This window comes from Varroa jacobsoni, unplaced genomic scaffold (assembly GCF_002532875.2).
Source record: "Varroa jacobsoni isolate VJ856 unplaced genomic scaffold, vjacob_1.0 contig03581, whole genome shotgun sequence".
Taxonomy (NCBI): Eukaryota; Metazoa; Arthropoda; class Arachnida; order Mesostigmata; family Varroidae; genus Varroa; species Varroa jacobsoni.
Genome location: NW_019215050.1, coordinates 780 through 23,409, shown reverse-complemented (window position 1 = coordinate 23,409; position 22,630 = coordinate 780). Strand labels below are relative to the sequence as shown.

The window sequence follows — 22,630 nt, the reverse complement described above, 5'->3', positions numbered from 1 at the left end:
CCGAAAACATTTGCTCTTCGTTTTCTAGGCAGAGCTCTAACTCTGCGTTGGCTTCCTCTCACTAGGTATGGCCGTAGCGTGGGTTCCGGGACCCAGCGTCTCTACACTGGATGCGTCAATCCCGGCGAAAGGATTTAAACGCTTGCCAATGACCGTACAACAGGGCGTTGCTTTAAAGGAAATGAAGATGCCCCAGAATGGAAAAGGAAGACGAAAAGATACGAAGGCGAGAAACTTTCGCTAGAAGTTGGAGATGTAGCACGGGGCTCAAATAAGGATGTGTCTCGGGAAATTGATGCCTGATGGAAAAAAAGGAAGGCTTAATGAAGTTCGCGTCGCAATCAGTCCAGAGAGGGTCGCCAGTGTTCGAGTTCTTGTTCAAAAACATTCACACATTATTAGAGAACTAGATAACAACATAGAGTAAACGCATGAAGCCACTAGCTTATGAAGGAGGCAATTAAACTTCCTGCCACTACAGTAAATTACAACATACATATAAATATACTGAGAGAGGAGAGAGAGAGAGAGAGAGGAGAGAGCGAGAGACGATAACTGTCGCAAGAACTACGTATCCGGCAAGTATAGGAAAAGAAAAACGATATTCCTACATTGCCATGACGAAGGTTACATAGGTTTTGCCGAAATAGCTTTGAATCAGGGTCAAACAGACCATCAGGTGTCGGCGGGTCATCGGCAGTTGCTGTTCGTTATCGTATCTCTGTTGACAGTAGTGACAGACAACTTTTGTAAAACCGAAAAGTAGATGTTAACAAATCGACTCTAGCCAGTAACGACAAAAGGACGCGCTTCCAACGACGAATGAAAGACAGCATCACTAAGGAAACAAGATACGGAAAACTAATAAAAACAGTAAAAGTTAAGAAGCAGAAGGTGGAAGTTGGAATCTAAAGCCATCGACAACAACGATGGCAACAACGACAATAGTAACAGCATCAATATCGATCGCAGAAACGAGACTAGAATCCAATTGGTACATGATCCGGGGGCGCTACGAATTGGATCACACCGAAAGAATTGCCCAATCTACTACAACAGCTAAACAATACCTATAGCAGAAATACTAATACTGGTAACATCGACAATTAACAAACTTATCATTATTGAATAAATGCATCAAAACCGAAATTTTTGTTTCGCGCATCACTTCTCATTATGCAGTCATTTACGCAATGAAAATTCATTTTCAAACAATAAATTATTAAAATTTAGCGATTAAAGGTCACTATTATTTGGATTAAAGAGAAGGTTTATGTTACGAAATTCTCGTGAGCGATTTTCCCGTATCTAATATGTAGTTGCTTAATTGAAAAAAAATCGCTAACGCAGACGTAAAAAACGTTCCTTTTTTCGCCTGGGTGAGTTCAGCGCTGTACCGTAAAGTACGCTAAAAGCAATTCTTGCCGTACAAAGCGACTCGAAACGCAGAGAGAAGATAGCTACCGGGCCTGATTCCACCTGAAACAACAGCTTGAAATAGGTCATGAGATAAATAGGCCGCTCAATTTGGCGAGATTGTCTTGAACAAAAATCAACGTCAAATTGTGATTCGATGAATTTGAATATGTTCCAAAAACTTGTCGGATTTATTTATACACTCTGAAAAAACGCAACCTGCTTTTCATTTGTCTGCATCAAACGTTTGCGGAGACAAACAACCAACCTCGACTTCTCTACACCACGAACCGTATAATCGTGTAGCAAGTTCAAGAAGATACAAGACAGATTCCAGCAAGACCCAACATATTTAGATCTAATGAACTGCGTGTTAAGGCCTCTTCCTATTAAGTTATGTAACATTCGAAATTATCGTAACGTGATATATCTGTGTGTGCAAAATAACATCGTATAAATCCTCTGAGATTGAAACCGAGGACCCAATTGGGGTCATAAGCTTTTAGCGTTACCCCTACGTCATCACGGCGAATAGCGTATGAAGAACATATCAGCATAAGATACTGATATGATTGTGATGTTTGGTCTGATCACCTATGTTTCGAGTTTTAGAGCTGGTACTACGACTAAGCAACGTTTTAGGTTGACCCCATCGCCTGCCCGCATTACTATAGGCTATAGGAACTTGGAACAACCAAATATACGATAAATAAGAAGCTTCTTGAGAAGTTTGAAAATAGCCTTATGTTTTAATCCCACTGAACAGAGTTTACGCTACTGTCACCCAGGAAGAATGGTGTTTAAAAAAAGAGTAGTAATTTCTAATGAAACATGCTTACCTATAGATGTCAGCCAACCTTTTACTACAGGCGCGTGCCGCTTGACTGTCTCGTATTTTACGCTTTTAGGTTTTAGATCTTGCTCAGCGCGGATGTGAATACTGAAACATAATTGTGAAAACGAATTTATCTTCAATCGAGCATTTCGCTAGACATTTGACATTTTCAAAAGGTAGGCTCGAATCGCCTGGTATAGTACGGATCACATCTTATATACGAACGCAGTGGGAGACATTTCTTACTATATAAATAAAAAAATGAACATATCTCTGCAGGTCTGATAACCGTAACTGAACAGTGAGCTGAGGTTATCTGAAACGACAATGCCTTTTTCAGTAGTTTATTGCATACGTTCGTGTGGCTATCTCAGCTGCTCAGCGCACTTTTCTCTTGCTAAAATTTATGTCGGTCTCCCTTTGCGAACCCACCGGAATATAATAGCTTTGACCGTACAACCTGTACTTTTATCGACAAATAGCGACTATAACGCATTCACAAAAACAGGTTGAAACTGTCTTCATGAAGCACGAATGGATCATCATCGCAGGTTTTCATACTCGAAAACTACACGTAGTATTGCACCTCTAAAAAATACCACAAGGCACTATATTTAGTAAATAATACTAAGTACAATTATAAGTGTATCTGTTTATATCGTTCTATACATTTCTAGTTAAAAATCAAAAAGTGTCAAAGGAGTTAAACTGGTCTCGGTGGACAAGAACATGATTTAGTTTGCATTCGTAGAAATACATGGTGCATCCCTGTTTTTGCAGAAGCAATACTGTACTATATATACCGAAGATCACAATGTATCATACCTGCAAACAGTATAGTATGACGGGTTCCACATATAGTAATAGGCCGACATTTCGTCTTTTATTCCCAAAGGACACAGTACATAACTATATAGACTTTATACAGACCTCTCTGAAAAGGTACATATATCGAAGAATGCATCGATTGAGCATTGAGACACTAACCGTAAAACAGACCATCATACGGTAGGTAATATCGTATGTTGACGGGCATAATAGAACCACTATCTGAGCAAAACTCGGCCGAGGCCAACATTTCTATGATCATATTGGTGTAGACCTCATATGCAATCCGTAAAATTATACTGCGTATATTCTCGCACCCAATTTTATGGTGCTACATTGGACTTGGTGACCTATTTGAACTGCTGTTGCAGTTCGTGCCAATTATATCGGTTCGTTCAACGTTCAGCAGTTGTCTATCAAAGGCCGATACCTTAGTAAAAGGAAAATAGAGAGCGAGAGAGAATGTACAACAGACCACATTGTGTTACTTGTTTTTTAAGGCTTTGGCTAAGTTAGTTGTACAATTTTCCTATTTTTTTCACATTACAATCGGATGTTTCACTCGATCAGAATGAGATTAATGGTACGACTGGCTTCCCTTGCATACGTTATTAGACGACTTTTGGCGGCTACATTGAAGTGGGAATGGCAGAAAGCTCACTTCTATTTCAATCGGTGACAGGAGATGCTATCCACCTTTTTTTTTTTACTACTGCTATTTGTTCCTGTGTTTCCTTCCTGACCCTCTTGCTGTACTAATACACACTGTAGACATTTCTGTTTTAAGGCATTGCTATAGACACCGGCTCGTTGTTCCAAATCTTGTCTCAACGTTAAGCGCCACGGTGACTTACAGGTGTGCTATTCTTTTCAAGCAGCCAACTATTAGATGGTTCAACAACAAGAACTATACGCGCTCAAGGGAAATTGGCCAACTTCTCACGTCAGCACCTTCCAAAAGTACGTTACTAAATTCGTAAAAACAAGAATAGTTAATTGCACGTATAAAACGCTGTACACTAGTGCTGCGCCAATTCTCCACTATGTCAATTTTCTGGGGATGAGAAGTCGCCGTTCAGAAAGCAGAACGAACCTTAACAGGGTATATTGGCAAAACCTCAAATTTCTCGTCCCCAATACTAGCCTTGAACGGCCTTACCCACTACACGATTGTTTGCAATCTAAGAAATCCTTCAATATCAATCGTCAGTAGCGTAACGTTGTGGCTTTTTCTACCTGAGGCGCAGCGCCACTTGATGTAGTTCGATCGTTGTCGCAGGACTAACTTACAAGACAATAACTAGTTAATAGAAAAAAATTGGATATTTGTTAAGTTATAATGAGCCGTGTCGATTCAGTAAACGAGTTTTTTTCAGTTTTTAAAGCGATATGTTTAAACGCACACAGTAGTAATGGCGTAATGAGTATTTTCTCGAGCGTCATAAACGAATGATCACGGCTGCTATTTATAGACATTGGTAGTAAATTGTGCAGCAGTCGTTGAGGGCTGAATATAAAAGCTAATTAGCTTACTGAGCTACTCTTCAGCAAAATTCTAACGTAGTTTTTTAATCTATGAAGCTCAAAGATGTTCCTTAAGCCGTTTTCGCAACGCCTATGACCGTGGCAGACGGAACCGGGCAACGAAATCATTAATGAACCGTTCTTCATTTTAAATGATTGACTTCATTAGAGTAAAGTTATTAGAAAGGCAAACGGATATTGGCTTAGACGTCTCGTAGATAGGCCCTTCAGCTTAATATCGCCAATGGGCAAATCAATGCAGCATTTATTAAACATAAAGCTGGGACGAACATCGGCTTACCTCATCTGATGAATGCGGGAATTTTTGCAGGCAAACTGAAGGTTATCAATACTTTGAAATGAATTTAAGCTCATAGAATCTAACGTATGTTGAATTTTGCTGAAGCCATCCCTTCGTACCACGTACCGCGCGGCTACTTGTTGGGAGCATCCATGTATAGCACGGACAACCGACCTGAGCGATGTCGTTCGCCTCAGACGAGAAATGGTAATAGGCGTTTTCGGACTGCATACTGAATTGTATGAATTCACGTTGAATCCCGTAAAGAAAGTCGTCAAAGCTACACGAGCCGCTTTTCTAAATCAGGGCGAAAGTTTTACTTCAGGCCAGGAGGACGGCCCGCGAAACGTAATTGCGAAAGCTGCGACCACGCCTCCTAAAAGGTCAACGAATCAAGTGAAATCAAAGAAAAACAATAACGAGCGTTAGACGCAGTACCTTGACACTAACATTTTGTCATTCTAGATTGATAATAGTTAGAGATACATATATCTCTTTACTGGTGGTGGATTTCTCAGATATGAAATAATTTATTGGTATAAATCATCGGCACCATTCTATATCGAATACAAGTCGCTACGAACAAACCTGTAGCATCAATTTAAAGGATATTAACAAAATGCGTGTGATGATTTTTGCAGAGGTAATCGTTTGAAGAAGGGATGAGGTACTAAATGCAAGCGCAAACCAGGATCTGGATTATGTGAAGTACAAGTACGGAAAATTCACAGGTGGTAGTTTGCGTCTAAAAAAATGGCTATGCTAAGCTTTGGGACAAGTTTGCCAACGGTGTTAAGTCAAACCTAAGAGAAGACGTGAGTGGTGTCCAAAGAGAGTGCTACGAGAAAAGCAACGAGGCAAGCTTCGCACACCAGGTCATCAGTGCAGGTCTAGCTGGCTGTTCAGTGGTTACGAGTACTGGCAAGTGTACGCTAAACTATAAACGCTTTGTGCGATTGACAAACGGCTTTCCAGAACAGCTTACCCGATCCGCAAAAATGATTGGATTCTAATAGAGGTCCGTCTCTATCGAAAGAGTCATCGGAAAAGACAACAACAACATTCATCGAAGAAGTATTGTAACTGTTTGGCTGAAGGCAAGTAGAACTGGCCAAGGCGAGTGCGGTGGGCACTACTCGACGAGGAACTGAAGCCAAGTATCAAAATCAAAAAGCCTTACTGTGTCAATGGTAACTTAAAACTATTATATGGCATGCGTGAACCTGTTTATCTGATACTGTTAACGTTGAGCTCTAAGGTAGCTCGGCGCCTAAATTTTATTGGTGTCTTAGACAAAATTACAATATTGCCAGCAAGATCCATTCAAAGTACACTCTACGTAACATAATAGACGTACTTTAGTCATCGGGACATGCCGATGGGGCTCGAATACGTCAAAATGGCAGGAATAACGGTAAAAAAGGATTTCTAATATTATTGCTGAAACGTTTTCGATTGTCTATTAACTTACTCTAGGCAAGTCCTCTAATATAATAGTTCTGAGGCACGCTAATGGCAGATGATTTAAGGGGTTCACGTTATCAAAATAAGTCGAACTTATATTTAACGATTTAGCCAGAACACATATTCCTATAACAAACTACATCGGAATTCGTTTATAGGCGGCTGGCTTGTGCACTCCAAATGTAACAAACGACGAATTGCTCAAAAACTGTAGTACGGTATTGTTAAAGTCGTTTCAAATCTATAGCGTGTCAATTAGCAGAACAATAATCCGAGTAAGTATTAAGCCTAAGCCTACGAGGTTTAAATAAATAAGTTAGTTAGGTACCCGAGGCATACTTTACGTTTATTTGCGTGTTCTTTTTTGGATTCGATCCCGCCTGCTTCGGGCAAATCACGTGAAAGACTATGGATTGTACTTTGCTTTTAATTAGATTATAGAATAAACCATTTCCATCCAAGCTTTAAACTCATACAGACCAAATGCGGTAACTGGTTCGGCATTCGTTCAAGTTATGGTTTAAGTCATGTTTATGTGCTACCATTGATCAGTCAGTTCTGCACAGCGTCCAATAGTTTGTAGGACATCAATAACTTTCATTATGAAAGTCCTCGCATTTGTTCGCAAGCTTTTAATAATAAAATTGCTAAAATAATCCTACTCTGTTACTAACGCTGTTATGGTTATCGAGAAATGGTCCATAAAACGTAATCTAGCCTAACAGTGTTAGTTGACAACAGATCGTATTAAAAACGAGGCAGCAGTCAAGGGTAGCTTCGCGTCAGCCCTTTATCTTGTATGGGTTTCATAAACTTCACGGCCCATGGTTTCGGAGTATGACATGCACTGAAAAAAAGCACCGAAAGCTGAGGTCCTCGTCCAGGCGGCTACGTAATTTGCTAGCGCTAAACGCAGTCACGCATGGCAACCAGATCATCCGTAGTCAATTGCGAACACACACACACACACACACACACACACCCACAGAAAACTGTTGCTGGTGGCGATCTTGTCGCGGCCGAGGGCCGTCGCTTGTCTGTAGCCTCAATCTGACTGGCTGACCGACCGACCGGCCGGGCGTTGCTGGGTGCTTGCCGGGAAGCGTAGAGAGTCACAAACTGTAGTAAAGTGAGGCAGGCAATTTGAAGCTATTCCACACCATATTATGAGCTTTGGGATTTGAGCCACACGATGAGCAGGCTCCGGGCGGCGCGGGCCGCCCTGGGGCTAGTCAGCTTCACATCGGTGTTTGGTATTGTGCTACGCGCTCTGTTATTGGAACCGATGACAAAAGCTGGATTGCCGCAGGCACGGTATTTAGCAGTCCCGAAAAAATGCAACGAATCGGCAAACCTATTGGTGTGTGTCTTTTCGAAACCTATTAACATCGAGAATCGGTTAGCTATACGAGATACGTGGGGCAAAGCTTTTGTGCAGGCCGGCGCTAAGGTCGTGTTCCTTCTCGGCAAGTCGTACGATCCAATATTGATAGAAGAGATTCGAGCGTATGGTGACATCGTCCAGGAGGACTTTAAAGATTCATATTATAACTTGACACTAAAATCACTTGCGATGATCCGCTATGCAGCCACACGCTGTCCTCGAGTGCAATTCATTCTTAAGGCGGACGATGACGTTCTGATTAATACGAAGAAGTTTTTGAAGGACATCAATCATTTAGCACAACCTAAATCCATATGGGGTAACTTGGCGCAAGGATGGACGCCCATACGACAACCGACATCCAAATGGTACGTTCCGCCGTATCTCTATAATGAAACGTACTTTCCTGATTTTGTGACTGGTGTCAGTTACCTGATGACCGGTGACTGTCCTGCCCTTCTCTACGAAGGATCGCAGAACTTGCGTTATCTCTACCTCGAAGACGTCTTCTGGACTGGTATAGTAGCCGAAAAAGTGGGCATTACACGGTTCGCTCAGGCAGGGTTTTCCAACTCGAGGGTATTTCTACGAGCTTGCGACCCATCAGCTGGCCCATGGTTTATGAGTCACGGATACACCCCAGAATATTTAAGGATTTCATGGAGAAGCCTTCAAAAGAGGCTTGCGATGTGTGATAAAGTGAAAAGAAAAGATCCAGCAGTGCATCGAGTGTACTGATTATATGCGTCATTTTCGTTGGAGAGCTCACAGACATCTAGCTGGGAATGACACAAAGTCCATCAATGTATAAAACATAGTGAAAATATAGAAGTCTCGAAAACTGTAGAATTAAACCTAAAATATACATGTCGTGATCTAACGATATAATGGATTTATATATTCGCGCAGATATATAAAATAGAGCGCGATCAATACAATAGGACGTTAGGTATAACAATGTCAAGGTAAGTGTAGTTTGTCACTTATTCTTTAATAGGTGAATATGTATTTGGCGATTATTTTTCTTTATAATTTCAACATACAAATACATTTACATATATAAACATACCTTAGTCGGTTTTTAGGTTAGACTGGCGACCTGATAGAGTAACTATAAAATGCTCTAGTGAAGCTCAACTAGGTGCTCATATCACCCAGTATAAATCGTACTATAAGCAAGAGCGGTGTAGCCTGACGAGACCTTATCCAAAGCACGAAGTTAAGAATTGAAAAAAAAACGCACCTTTTTCATGAACAAATTTGAATGCAATATATGACCCCCTCATAGGGTAGACCTCACACGTTTGTCACGCCCTTTGCAAAATAAATATCGCTATCCAAACGTAGTTCCAAAATGACCATTTCAGGGTCGCTTTAGTTTTTTTTTTTATGTAAAATGACGGATTAACTTTTGTCCAACTAAATGTTATCTTTATTAGCAGCCCTTAGCTTCTCTGTATAACAGGTGGTAAAGTGAACATCTGTCAACCAGTTCACAAAGGTCATCGCTTATCACTACGAACATATCTAGCTTATATCGATAGGGAAACATAAATGAGTTTTCCGTGTATCCCCACCCATCATTTCCACCAGTAACAAGATCCATCTAGTTTTGCCTACCGTTAACCTAAAAACGAAATATCAAAGACCAATATGCCCCTATGTAAAGCATCTAGGCAAAAACCGGTTTTTAAGAAAGAGTTTATTACAACTAGTTAAAAGGTCTTTAACATTTGCGTTATTGCAACATTAAACCGTTGATGCCATATGCAGTAGAGGCGGCGCTTAGGAACTTTCCACCCTTAATTCACGCACTGCTGGTTCCATTCAATCCAATTACACGCAGAAAATAAGTCAAAATTATTGTGACCTTTACGGTTTCCCAATTTATATAAATTGTATATACTAGCACACTTTGTGCCTAAGGAAAGCAGTATAATGGCCGTCTTTATCTTGTCTATTCAATTACGCTTTCATAGTCACACGTAACTAGTATTCGCAAAAACAGTCTAGAAAAACATCGCGTGACATCTATCATATTCGTACTCAGCTATAATTTCGCCTCAGGAGTATATTGTCTGAATCCATCGGTGGAAAGCATATTTTTCTGCCTAAGTTTGAAAACCCCTAATTTCTCACAATTTACATAATGGGACATATCATAAAATACCCTTTTTCGCCCCTGCTTTCTGTAGCTCACTTTTGTTAAGCAGCCACTCGTCAATGTCAGCTGACTTCGTACAAGTGTTGGGGTAGTAAGCAAGATCTTCAAACATTCGTACGCATATGCATACTTCGCTATAACTTTTAGCCTTAACCTTCGCTATAAATATGCACTTTTAGCCGAGCGCCGGCTCTTCTATAAGGTGTGTCGTGGTTAGGAAATAGTTTAGCTTGGAGGGAATATTCATTGTCTTTAGCGGCTCCACCCCCTTCCCTTCAGGATATCTGCTGCCTGTTCCAAACATGGGCGTGTCTTGTCGTACCTCGTAATCGGCAGGTCGCTCCCTTCTTTGCATTCCCAGCGGTGTTCCGACACTTGGGGCTCTTAAGACGAATTCAAACCACCGTCGTCAAAGAGTCTATTCGAAAAATCGGCCTACGGCCTTCACCAGCTGCCCTTTCGATCCTTCGGACCCTTCCCCACAACATCCGCACAGCCACCCACTCCTCTACCGCTCGCATGCCGGACGTCGTCTGCACACTTGCGTTCTATAATTCATCCGACGGCGGCGATGACCACCATACATAGTGTAGATAGGTAGATGGCGTACAGAAAGGTCGTACAAAGTGAGTGTCGCACTGCCATAACTGGCTTAGCCTGCTGGCACAGGAAGGGTCGCCTGTTTTAAGGTAGGTAGAGGTGCTGTTCCAGATAGAACTCGAATGTGAGTCGGACTTACAGGTTACGTACTTCCTAAATATGGACAAAGAGCGAGAACTGACAACAATTTACACAGCCAATTACAGAGAAAGATAGGACACAGTGCCCTATAACCAGATGAGTAAGGTGTTACTAAGTAGGCACGATTTGACTACGCTATGATCAAGGCCGCATTAATTGTGCCACAAATGATTGAGTATTAGAGCTAATTTAGTCCGAGTCGCCAGCTTGTGTATGTCCATCGGCATTATGTGTACAGATGTGTCATAACGTGTGATTTGTGCGTTTGTGTATAGATTATAGTTTTCTTCATTGTGCTCCCGAATCAAAAGAGGGACAAGTTATGTTGGACGTCTCTTGCACCCAAAAGTCTCTGTTTAAAGTCGCAAAGGGAATACCTCTTCTTTAATAAATACCTTCAGTACTTTTTTACGGAGCAGTAAAATTAGTATTAGACGGTTCGCTAATGGGAAAAAGATTCAAGTCGTCGTGAGAAAAACGCGTGTTTCAGGAATTTGCCAGTGTAAAGAACCTCGCGTAAATAGTTGAGGGATTAGCTTGTGGACCTAAATGGCTGCGCTTTTACCGAGGCTTGTTTCTCATAATGCATATTCTAAGCCTTCAATCAGGTTAAATCCATGAACTTCTGAGACTCTTGATATTTTACCGCGAATGTTTACGATATCATCGACTAATTTTCAGTTTACGCTCTGAGTTGAGCATACATAACTTATCTGCGCTAGATTTGCTCCAGATTGTTTCCCACTAACTTCGTTCCTGCAACCTGACCATTACTATCTTTTGGAATAAGCCGAGCAATACAATAGGCCGATACGATCTGTCATGGATAGAACTGAAACGTGCACGCAAGTGAAACCCCGTAAGTTGTGATGTATTTGGTATTTACGTTCCCCGTAACGATTTACCGTACCGATTGCTTTCGCATTACGCTATATTCAATATTAAAAGGCGTATTCTATTAAAAAGTTATTACATTTGCGTTTGAAGTCCTTCCGTTTCGACACTGGAATATTTCCATTGAAAATATGTGTTACCGGCTAAAGGTTTTGAGGTGAAACATCATCATTGTTATTACGATGTGTTGCTGAAGTAGATAATTATGCGCAATGCAAAGCTTTGACCAACCTCCCCTCACATAATGGTAGAAAACTTTACAGCTCTAGTTTAAAGAAAAAACCACACCAAATTATTTTTGTACGGCAACAGGATTATATCAGAATAATTACTTTCATAGGTTTTCAGTAACATGTGCAGAGTAATGGGGAAAAACCCCCACAGCAGATTGAAAATGCGTATTGATGGATCTTCGAATAATCCCTGATTCCGGGTGTTGGATCTGATCGTTTTGAAGTTTTCTGGTAACTCTCTAACTAAACAAGCCGTCAACCGGCGCTTCAAATTCGAAATGCACGGTTGATTAACCCAGATGGACCACAACTGTCAGGGAGCGGATTCCGAACCCTGTCACAGCTGCTGCTGCAAATTGGAGGTGTATCGCGTTCGACCATAGAACACTCCAAAATTCTATTCCAATGGCTTACCTAAATACTTTCCAAATAAATATATGGTGGCGCGTCTAAATTGAGGTTTTTTTTTAGACTGCATCCAATGAAAACTGTTCTTTGACACCATTCGAGCAATGAAAACCATATGACTACGTTTTTTTGCGTGTGCTCGAAATGTACCTCCTGGCGATCACTTTCATTAATAAAATTATCATTCATTGCGAATATAGCTCCGATTCGGGATTTAAACGAGTAAGCAGTAACTTTTTAAAATGTTCTTTCTTCAACCCACGAATAACTTTTAACATTAAGTTATTTGCCCCAAAATACGCTACGCACAAAAAATTTGCAAAATTAAATTCTGGGGTAATAATAGATCGAAGGCTGCAGAAACGCAGAGGCTCAAAATGATAAAACGGTAGAAAATATTTTAAAAACCTAACTAAAAAAAACCCTTGAAGCTTACTTGAACAATCCAATTAACACCTAATATCCTCTTCTAAAAAATGATAAATAATTTCTGAATCAAAACACGAGGATTTATCAAAAGTGGCTTTTCGAACCATTTTGATAGATTTTCAAGCTTTGTACATTAAATCCCGCTATTTTCCCATTTCAGTTTCCCTGACGAAAGTCAACCCTGAATACTTAAAAGCCGCACTGTTTTTTTCTCTAAGGTAAATGTGTTTTTTTGTTCTGGAAGAAACTGGGTTTTGGCTGGTACTAGGACAAGCATATTAACTGACGCCTGTTACGACAAACCGTCCGCCAAAGTTTTTCCTGATTTGAACGCATTACCCTGTATAGTTATTGTATGTCGAACGATTTCGTCAAGGAAATAATGGCTCTTTTTGTCTAATACCTTTCGATCGCAATTGTGCTACCAACGGTTGTATATCGTACGTTTTTGATTTGAAAGAACACAAAGCTTTACGTTAAGGTAGGATTTTAAAAATAGGCACTTTACGTGTCGTCAGACAGCGTTTTCGACTCTTGTTATATGTCGCTGCTAAAACAATTCAGGATAGATGTGGCATGTTCGACGAGAATTTTCAAGAGGGGGCTACTGGTCAAAAAACACTTACTAACTTTGAAAGTGGAGGTATATCTTTTAGCCATAACGCCCCCACCGCATGTGAAACAGACACTTGCCATAGCAACCATAACATAGTTTTAAAACCGAGTTTAAGGCAGGACCTTTTTCTTATCAAAACAAAGCGACGACGGCGTATAGAAAGAATAAAGAGGTTCCAACGGTACATTGCATTACGAAGCACAACACAGGTATGAAAAAATAACCGTTATGTTCCTAGTAGCCTAATCTAGGTTATACTAGCCGATTCTCCCAGTTCTGCGCTTACCTAATGAGGAGTTGTCCGATGAGTTGTTTTCGCAAATGCAGAATATTAAATAATCCGTAAATCATTCTACTATGTTACGTTACGTTTTTGACGAGCGGCAGATAAAAAAATTGTGTTTAAGTGGTTGGTACTGCCTAAACGTATTTAAAAACACCTTACCTATATTCAGTTTTTATTTCTTTCTGTCCAAGAACGGACCACTATGTATTATTCAATTGAGCCTTCAGCCGTACACTCACTCGATTTAAAACGTATTAATATTTTAAAGGCTCGACTTCGGGGGTACAAACATGCACTTCAAAATATTACGACAATAACGAGCTTATCACCCAAGATGGCCATATGAAAATGAAGCAAAAAGAATGTTGCGCCAAATATGTTGTCCCTAGATACGATTGCTTTTTGACGACGTCAGTTACAAGTAAGAAGCCTATTTCTTTTGTCCTATTTTTCATCGCCTTTCGAGATGATTCAGCTGTGTCGGCGCATCACCTTTTCTTAGCGGCCTCATTCGAACATCTGCACATTGTGTTGTACTACACTCGTAGATCTCTTGTTTTATATCTCTAAAGTGCCCTTTGCTCAATTTATTTACCGTCTACGCTGGTGCCATTAACGAGACTCTTGTCGTTCTCGGTTAAGTATATTCCAGATTCAGTTTTTCAACGACTTTCAAAACATTTGACCCTTGAAAGCACTGCTAAAAGAAGTAGTTAAAATGTTTCTACTCCTGTTATAATTATAGAATCGAGCAGATAAGCGTGCAGCGTCCCTTCAAGCTAAAGTCTGTAAAAAAAAAAACAAGTTACACTAAAAACGTGAAAATAGTTTATTTTGAAGGATTTCACAATAATTATCTAGGTAGGTTAGGTTAATCAATGCGAGGTCATAAAAGATAGGCGCTCGAGGTGACAGAAGCGATGCACGTTACAGTACGAAAAAATAAAGAAGTAGGATAGTAGGAAACTTCGTACTAAGTTTTCGTCAGTGCAATTCAGTGGCACCAAGGGACATCTAGGATCATATCGAGAGTTTAAGTTATGATAGCCAATTTTTGATTCATTTTGGCACCCGTTTGCAATTTTTTTTGTTTGGGTCATGTCTTTTTAAGCCATTAGCCCTATTATTTAGAGCGAAATTTGCAACACAGAGTTAATGTCGATGTGTTGCAACGTTACGTTCTATCATCTACCAAAAAAAACACCGAACTAGTGATTTAACCCCATTTTCTACACAATCGTCTAATGAACAACTTAACAATCAATTTAACAGCTGACTTTAAACTTAAAGCTTCACAAAATTCTATTCACTAATTTGGCCTGTGGTTAGTGCATACGTGCTCTAAAATCAGCCAAACGCTTCTGAGATCTCAAGTCTTAGCCACGACAATCCGACCCTACCCTGCCTGGCAAGGAAGCGGAAGACATTAAATGCCAGTAAAGTAGAGGCACGCTAGGTGTCGTGTCTAAGGACCTTATCGTCACATAGAGCTGATACCACGATGAGAATCGGAGAAGGTAAGATTCGTGTCAACATCTCGAACTAATTGGGACACACCAACTGGCGGTAGCGAACAATTCGTTGGCAGCCAACCATTCAGCCAAGAAGGCCAATATCATACAGTATGATCACAATTTTTACGCATGTACCGGTAGGATGCTCATTTATTAAGTTAGCCAAATGTTTATGTCTGTATATCGCCTGTGATGCCTCGACAAATACTTACACTGCAGTTATTAAACAACATTTGTTTAATAACTGTCATAAACTGGGGGATTAAAAGGTAATGCAACTACAGATAATTTCATTGATGTCAATATAGGTAAAGGATAATGTAACCCGTTGCCATTTATGGTGGGCGCTTAAAAGTTATTAATCTTGGTCTCGGACTTTTTCGCATTTGCCGTAAATCCTATAATTAGCTGCCTTATCTTCTGAGCGGTTTCCCGTAGAACCGTGTCACCTTTTGTATTCCTTTGAATAGTTATAAATTAGGCCATATGCCTTGGCATGTTATACTGGATGGTTGCAGTAGTAACAATTATAATAACAATGATTTCAGACGCAATGAAGTGGCTGTCGGCCATTTTACGCGTTGGCCGTCGCTCAGGGGGAGGAGCCCGTCATTGGGTGTTGAGTGCTCGGTGATGATGTGTGGGCGTTGTAGCAGCAGATTTTCCTCCTCCCTTGTCGGTCCCACAAACGGCCATAGGGGTGGAGGAAGTCGAATGAGCTCGTTGTCCTGTCCCAGTAAGTCCCATGGTAGCCTACCGTGTGATTGTGGTGGCCTTTACTGTCTTCGCGCAGGGCCCCACCTCCAGCTATGGGGTCGTGCGTGGCGTCGGCGGGCCGCTGTCGTTGCCGCCGCATTCATCTTCGTAGCACTCGTAAATACGACAGCTGTTCTGATCCGAACGGCTGACCCTAGCACGCCGGTGAGTAAGCTAAATCGAACGGAACAGAAAAGTTCGTCATGGATCTCATTTATGTATTTAGCGCTTTCTATTTTATTTATTTAGGCTTACTTGCCCTTGCTTACTGAGAAGAATTGCTTCCGTTAAAAAGCTTTCCGTACGATATTGTGCTACCTTTGCAACTACAGAACCCGTGGAAATTGGTCTGGTCGCCAAAAGCCTTCTCCCTTAGCGAATCCAATGTGTCAACCCTAATGGCGCCATCAATAGTCACCACAGGATTTGATATGCCAACCTTTAATTTTCGTAATGTCAAGTAAGTAGTAGTTCTAACGTAGACTACATAGTGCACAAGATGTTGTAGTCTATATTGATCTATATAATTTATCTTTAAGCGCAATTATTTGAAAAAGCGGCATCTTTGCGAAGGTTTTGGGTCGCTAGCGTAACTTTTTTTGTTCCTTGGTATATACATCTGCCACAAAGCAACTGAAAAGTACTAAAATTATTGTGAAAACACGTTTTTATACAATAGCATAATTTATTGAATTGGTTATATTTATACTAACTAGTTTTTTACAAAAACAAGTATATCCAAGTTATTAGTTTCGGCTAGGGAGAATCGATCAGCCGAAAGCTGTAAGAGATTCACAATGCACTAGTACATTGTTATCGTATTGTCATCTTACTGGAAATAATGCCGGGATCGATATCACTAGTCCTGTATGCTAGCTACCCAAACAGACATACCGAACGAGTCAAATGCATAATGAATCTTCATCATTTTTGAATCTTGTTTCAGATTGGATCGTTCACGTCGTTACCGTATCTTTGAAGATGTTGTCGTTGCTGAGGATCAGGAATCGATTTCGAACTCACTTGTGTGTTTAGCAACGCTGTCATCGTTAGATCGCCTCATCGGACTCCTTGATATTGCTCAACACTGGGATGGGCCCGTGTCAGTTGCCATCTCTGTTCGGTCGACTGAGGAACTGCAGGCTCTTCGCCAGTTTATCCACGTACTCGGCATATGTTCAGATGCTGTGCGACTCAATTTTGCGTTCCATGTTGTGCTCCCGGTTGACGGGTCGCGAATCGACCTACACGTCCGAGGGGTTGGGACACAATTTAGTGAGACAACATCCTGCGTCGACCAACTTAAAACGCTGCTTCCAAGTCCACCTCAACCGCCACTGAAAACGACGAAGGCATTAGATCTGACTAAGTTACTCTTCCCACAGAATCACCTGCGAAACGTCGCGCGCGACGGCTGTGAACGCATGGGCTCCAAATACTTCTTTCTTACAGACATCGATATCGTCCCAAAGCCCGCCCTTGCATCCCAGCTAAATGAATTTCTCCATAATCGAAAGACACAACGAGAGGTGTACGTCGTACCGACGTATGAGATGCCGGAACGTGCCGATATGCCTCGGAGCAAGGTGGACCTACTAAAAATGGTGGCTGCAGGATTTGCTCGACCTTTCCACAAGGTCGTCTTCATCCATAACCAATACGCCACTAATCATGAACTCTGGGAACGTCTGGCCAAAAATTCGCGTGACACACTCAAGGTTGCCTATAAGGTCACAAACTATGAATTTTTCTATGAGCCATTCTATGTGGCGCCATTTAGTGTACCACGTCACGATGAGCGATTCATTGGCTATGGATTCACGCGAAACACGCAGGTGTACGAGACACATCTGGCCAATTTCGAATTTCAGGTTCTTGATGAGGCGTTTGCTGTCCATCGGGGCATTCAGACGAGGAAAAGCCGAGGTTTCTGGCGTGAAAGACAGAATGTTCAAAATCGGCGTCTATTTCTACAATTTAAAAAGGACATGGCTGCTCGATATGGAAATAGAAGCATAGCGATTTTTGGTGCTTCACCATAGCAGGGCCAAAAAGCGGACAAGCCTCTATATATATATATAGGTTTGTATATAGCAATATTTTCTTATTTATACACTATTAACACCAACAACAACAGGAATACGCTATTTGACCTTTTAGTCTAAATTGCAGGAAAGAAAGAAAAAAGTCCAGTCCGAGTTGATGACAATCGAGGAAAAACGAATATATGGGAGTGAAGTGCTTACAACGACAAGATTATTTGTTTATATAAATATATATATATATATATATATATATCTCTTAAAAAGTGTCTGCCTTTTCAGCGGGAAATCTGAGAGAAACTTAGTGATAACTGGGGAAAACATTTAGTAAATATAAAGAAATATAATAAACGTTTTTATAAAGAAAACAAACACATAAAAGATAATTAAATTTGAGAATAGATATAAATTAACTACGATACTTACGAAATTAATATAACATAGGATGCTCATGTTAGTTTATAACTGGGAAAAGGCAAAGTTGTGGTTCATAGTGTTAGCCCTGCACCAACCCTCAAATGTAAATTTTCCTGAGCCATAGCTATTTTTGATTACCCTGCAGTTATACCGTGATCAAGTGATAAATTAGTAAGACATTGGACATGTTACGTAGCTTGCTGTTTAAACGAACTGGCTTGTTCCAGTCAAGAAGTTGATTTCTAGCGCTAAGTTAAGCAATGCATCAGATCGGGCAAGCTCGGCTGTCTTGCAATGTGCAAAAAAATCAATAGTTTTCCTTTTTTTTTTATTAAAGTGAATAGCGGCTGATGATAATCTCAAGTGCAGAATTTCGAAAATAGAATGGACGCGACGTTTTCGTTTCGATGCCTTTGAAAGTTTCGGCAAACGGGGAAGCCAGATCGCAAAAACGAGATCTCAAAGGTCAGACTAGAGCAGACGTATTTCGTTCGTGATTTTGTTCACCATTATAAAATCTAATCGAGATAATATTTTCAAGATGAGATTTATCACGTGTATGGGTATTTGCATTAGCAGGAAGATCCTTTTTCCTCTACCTTACGCTTTCAAAAGAATGGTAACGAGCGCTTCGGGTATTACGCATGAACTATACGTGCGAATGTATATATATAAATATAGATATATACTGTGTAAAATTCAGTCGGCTGAGTATGGGCGTCTGTCTGCTATATTAGTCATTGTTTGTTCCGAGTAATCAACGATCAAAAAAAGTTTACCCACTCGAGATGGGCCGCCTGTTTTCGACTGGTAGAATCTTTGGTGTCTCCGCAACCGTTTCACCATACTCGGTGGATATTGATCTATTACAGATCAGTATTCAACAGATTTCAGTCTAGGCACTTACCGTTCGGCCAATATTCCGCATTCAATCGCTTCTTCTGACTTACTTAGTATCATTGCATAAATAATTGTATACTATAAGTACTTACTATTGATTATAGTATACGTACTTTTGTATGTGCGTCCGCCATAAAAGCTCCATCGGCACAATTCTCAGCGTCCACATATGGATCCACAATCCGTCAATGCTCCCCGTACGTTCAATGTGAGTGAAGTTACTACGGTTCGGGTGGTTATTCTGGGATTTGGGCTGGGGTTAATATGATAACTGTATTTACTATCTTGGCTTGTTGAAGAGCAAAATGCAAATACAGTATATTTACGGTAGCATGGTTGTCTGCCCACATAAATTTTTATCGACATTATATAGACTTATGGTAGAGATACTGGGTGTCGTAAAGACCTGCACACGAACCGCTTAAATATTATTATAATATGTTAACGTATCGTTGCTGTTTGGGCTTCTTTCATTTGTCGGTACCTCATAAAAAAAAAATGATTAAATAAACTGAATTTAAACGTGAGCATGCATTATACAACGAGTTACTATGCAAATCAAAATTTAGCGGCTAAAATTACTCGTCCTATTATTTGGTAAGTCATTGGCGAAAAACAAATGCCGGTGGGAAACGATCAGTGAAACTTAAATCATAGTGAGATGCACTGTTGGTCGATTGATGCAGAACAGCCCCTTCGCCACGGTGTTCCTGCCCAACTTCTGTAAGCTCAAAATCTGATCTTCGATGTAAATAAATAATGATATATAATAAACGATGTAAAAGTTATGTGGACGTAAAATAGCGGAAACCAAGATGCGCTTCTGCGTCTTACATAAGTTCCATCTATGTTTTGTCTAGCAGTGATACATTTCGATAGGTCTATCATGAGTTTTTATCTATGGTCACATGCTACCACAACTTTTGTTCATGTTGCTTCAATAGTTGGAAAAACGTAAAGTTCCTGGTTGGCAGCGGGTGTTGAGAGAGTTGCATTGTCGCCATATCTACTATTTTTTAACTACTCGAAGCTTGGCATTACATTTGGGACTTGGAGAAAGTGATGGGAGTGCACGGTCGGTCACATAAGCATCTGCTCCGATATTTTCATGGACTTCTACTAGGTCTATCCAACACTGGTTACAATCGATCGTGAGATGACTCTAAAAACTTGTCTTTTCAAATGGTATCCACCGGAAGGACTCCCCAAGCGACGGAGTATTACTTTGGGTGCGCTGTAGTTTGCAGTGTCATTTGTTGAGCCAGGCATTGGACAGCAGTGAGATTAGAGAACCGGGATTCAGTAGACTGTGTACAGGGCACTGAGACGCTTTTGTGTGAACACCGGCATGTATCTATAGTCGGGGAGGTCGTGACTTGGTATGAAGGCTGTCGATCTCTAAGTCTAGCAAGCCTCTGCTTTCATCTACAAGGCTCTTCAATTGAATCCTACACGGTAGTTCGGCTAACGCATTGGAGTGTTACGGCATGTAATGGTAATATACTAATATTTTTATCTTCCTTATTACGTCTTCAGTGTTTCCTTATTTTCCAACTTGTGTAAATTTCTTGAGAGTGCTTAATGATTCTCTCTTTGAGGTTGGCAAGCACCCAGAATGGCAAGCTATCCGGGTAAGGAAAATAAACCACGTTATTGTCAGGTACCTTGAATTCGTGTGGAATTTCATGAGAAATTAGGAGCTTCAGTGTGCCATGGACTGGATGAAACACACGGAAAAATACGGTTTCTTATTTATCCTATATATTTCGCCTAGAAGTGGAGAACGCGCGGGCTTAATGACAGGTTCTACGTGGGATCTTCACGGATGATAATAGGTATCTTTACGTCGATATGGAGTGCAGCAAACAATTGATAATTCCCGAAGATATACTTAAGCCCCTAACTAAACCGAATATCGATTTCAAAATGTACGGTTGGCGGTAATGGAGAGGTCGAATATACTAGGATTATTACCTGTTACGGTTGTTGCCAATTATTAATTATTTGTAACAGTTATATATATATATATATACAATATAACAAAAATTAATAATTTGGCAGAAGAATTTAAAAACCGACTTTTTCAATAGAATATTTAGAATTTTCTGACAAGAAGAGAGGACCTGGATGTGTTATAAAAAAATGCCATAAGGAGTGATGATGAGTATATAGTAGGTTAACTTGTTCTCAGAGTTCAAGTGAAATGCGTCTTTTGTTAGGCTAAAGGTCCGTTATTACATACGTTCCAATCTAATATTGAATCTCAGGTAAATCCTTCGTCATCGTTTTATCATTTCGTTGTATATCCTCGTGGCAGCGGTAATTTTGAATATCTAATTTTCACGTAAAGTTATCTTAAATAGCACTAACTTACTTAACTTTTTTACTTTTCCCGTAACTGTAGTAGTACTATCGATAACACGCCTTTATAACCGGAAAGCCTATCTACATCCAAATTACCTTTGGCATTCTTGAATCATTCTAAAAATCTGATCACTTCTTTGAATTTCCCTTTAAAAATGTTTGCCTTTATCGCTGTGGTCTTTGCTTTCGGCCTTCTCGATCTGTAGCCTTCCGGTCCCAAGAGTATATAATAACACTTATTATTATTACCCTCATCCCAACACACATTTTTAAAGTATTTACGCAATTATTTCATAGTATTCTTCTGGTTTCTTAGATTCCGTAAAAGCTTAAAGTGGTTTTCTTCTATTTTTTTTTTCTAGGAGAAACTTATTTCACCTACGGCACGAAATTAAATTAACGACAAAATTCTTCACTTCATGAAAGTTCCAAATTATCACCATTAAATTGAGTTGAATTAAATAATATTTTCACCTTTAACATCTTCGAGATAATAAAAGAGTTCTAAGTAAATCTGAACGACAGTGTATAAATCGGAATACCCCTAATTGACTGCCGGATTGCAGGCTGTTGTTTCTACAATGTTCTTGGCCTGAAAATGCTGAAAACCTACGGTCTATTCTTGTTTGCCCGCGTTGACACAGGCGTACGCTTACTTGTATTATATTAGCTAAAAAGTTGCTGAACTTTCAACTGAAGAAATGTTGTTGGAAGTGAAAAATAAATGGAAAGAAAATGACCCAAGATCTCTTTCAAAACTTCAACAATTACCACACGTACATGCTATTATATAATAGTTTTATCATCTACCTCAGTGTGTGGATAGACAGCCTCGTCGAAGTTTGGAGTAGTGTTATTAGATAAACGAGTTTACAGAATGGCTATCAGTGCGGTCAGACCAATGGTCCGAATGACCAGTGGACTATTGCCTCGCGTAGTAGCTATCAGGCAATTTCAGGACGAAAGAAATACTATTCAAAGGTTCACTCGAGTGCTTATATTGGCTTTGGCAAGCCAATGCACTTCTGGAACACACAATTTTAAACAATGAAGACTGTCATGTACAACGTCCTTGTACAAAAACATGTTTTAGACGTAAGATTTTGACGAGATA

General features: G+C 40.2%; 2 protein-coding genes and 1 long non-coding RNA gene across 6 annotated transcripts; 2 read left to right on the top strand and 1 right to left on the bottom strand.

The window, feature by feature from the left end:
* Window positions 1–1,250: 1,250 nt before the first annotated feature.
* Window positions 1,251–5,013, bottom strand: LOC147751803 (uncharacterized). The gene is made up of 3 exons (XR_015315876.1): window positions 4,905–5,013; window positions 2,256–2,356; window positions 1,251–1,479 (listed from the first exon to the last, which is right to left on the bottom strand). It is a non-coding gene; the product is annotated as an uncharacterized LOC147751803 (long non-coding RNA).
* A 2,547-nt stretch (window positions 5,014–7,560) lies between these two features.
* On the top strand, window positions 7,561–8,490 carry LOC111272851 (beta-1,3-galactosyltransferase 2). The gene has a single exon (XM_022854493.1). The coding sequence runs from the start codon at window positions 7,561–7,563 to the stop codon at window positions 8,488–8,490; it is 930 nt and encodes a 309-aa protein (XP_022710228.1).
* Window positions 8,491–10,481: 1,991 nt separating this feature from the next.
* LOC111272852 (beta-1,4-glucuronyltransferase 1) lies at window positions 10,482–22,372 on the top strand. Of its 4 annotated transcripts, none has more exons than XM_022854498.2 (5): window positions 10,482–10,605; window positions 15,586–15,958; window positions 16,126–16,253; window positions 16,740–17,875; window positions 21,879–22,372. In XM_022854498.2, the coding sequence occupies exons 2-4, from the start codon at window positions 15,671–15,673 to the stop codon at window positions 17,833–17,835; spliced, it is 1,512 nt and encodes a 503-aa protein (XP_022710233.1). In that variant the 5' UTR covers window positions 10,482–10,605; window positions 15,586–15,670; the 3' UTR covers window positions 17,836–17,875; window positions 21,879–22,372. The 4 variants fall into 4 exon arrangements, with proteins under 4 accessions (XP_022710233.1, XP_022710231.1, XP_022710229.1 ...); XM_022854496.1 differs by lacking the exon at window positions 21,879–22,372 and adding an exon at window positions 14,853–15,040 and having other exon boundaries at window positions 16,740–19,966; XM_022854497.2 differs by lacking the exons at window positions 10,482–10,605; window positions 21,879–22,372 and adding exons at window positions 11,169–11,516; window positions 14,853–15,040 and having other exon boundaries at window positions 16,740–19,966.
* Window positions 22,373–22,630: the final 258 nt, after the last annotated feature.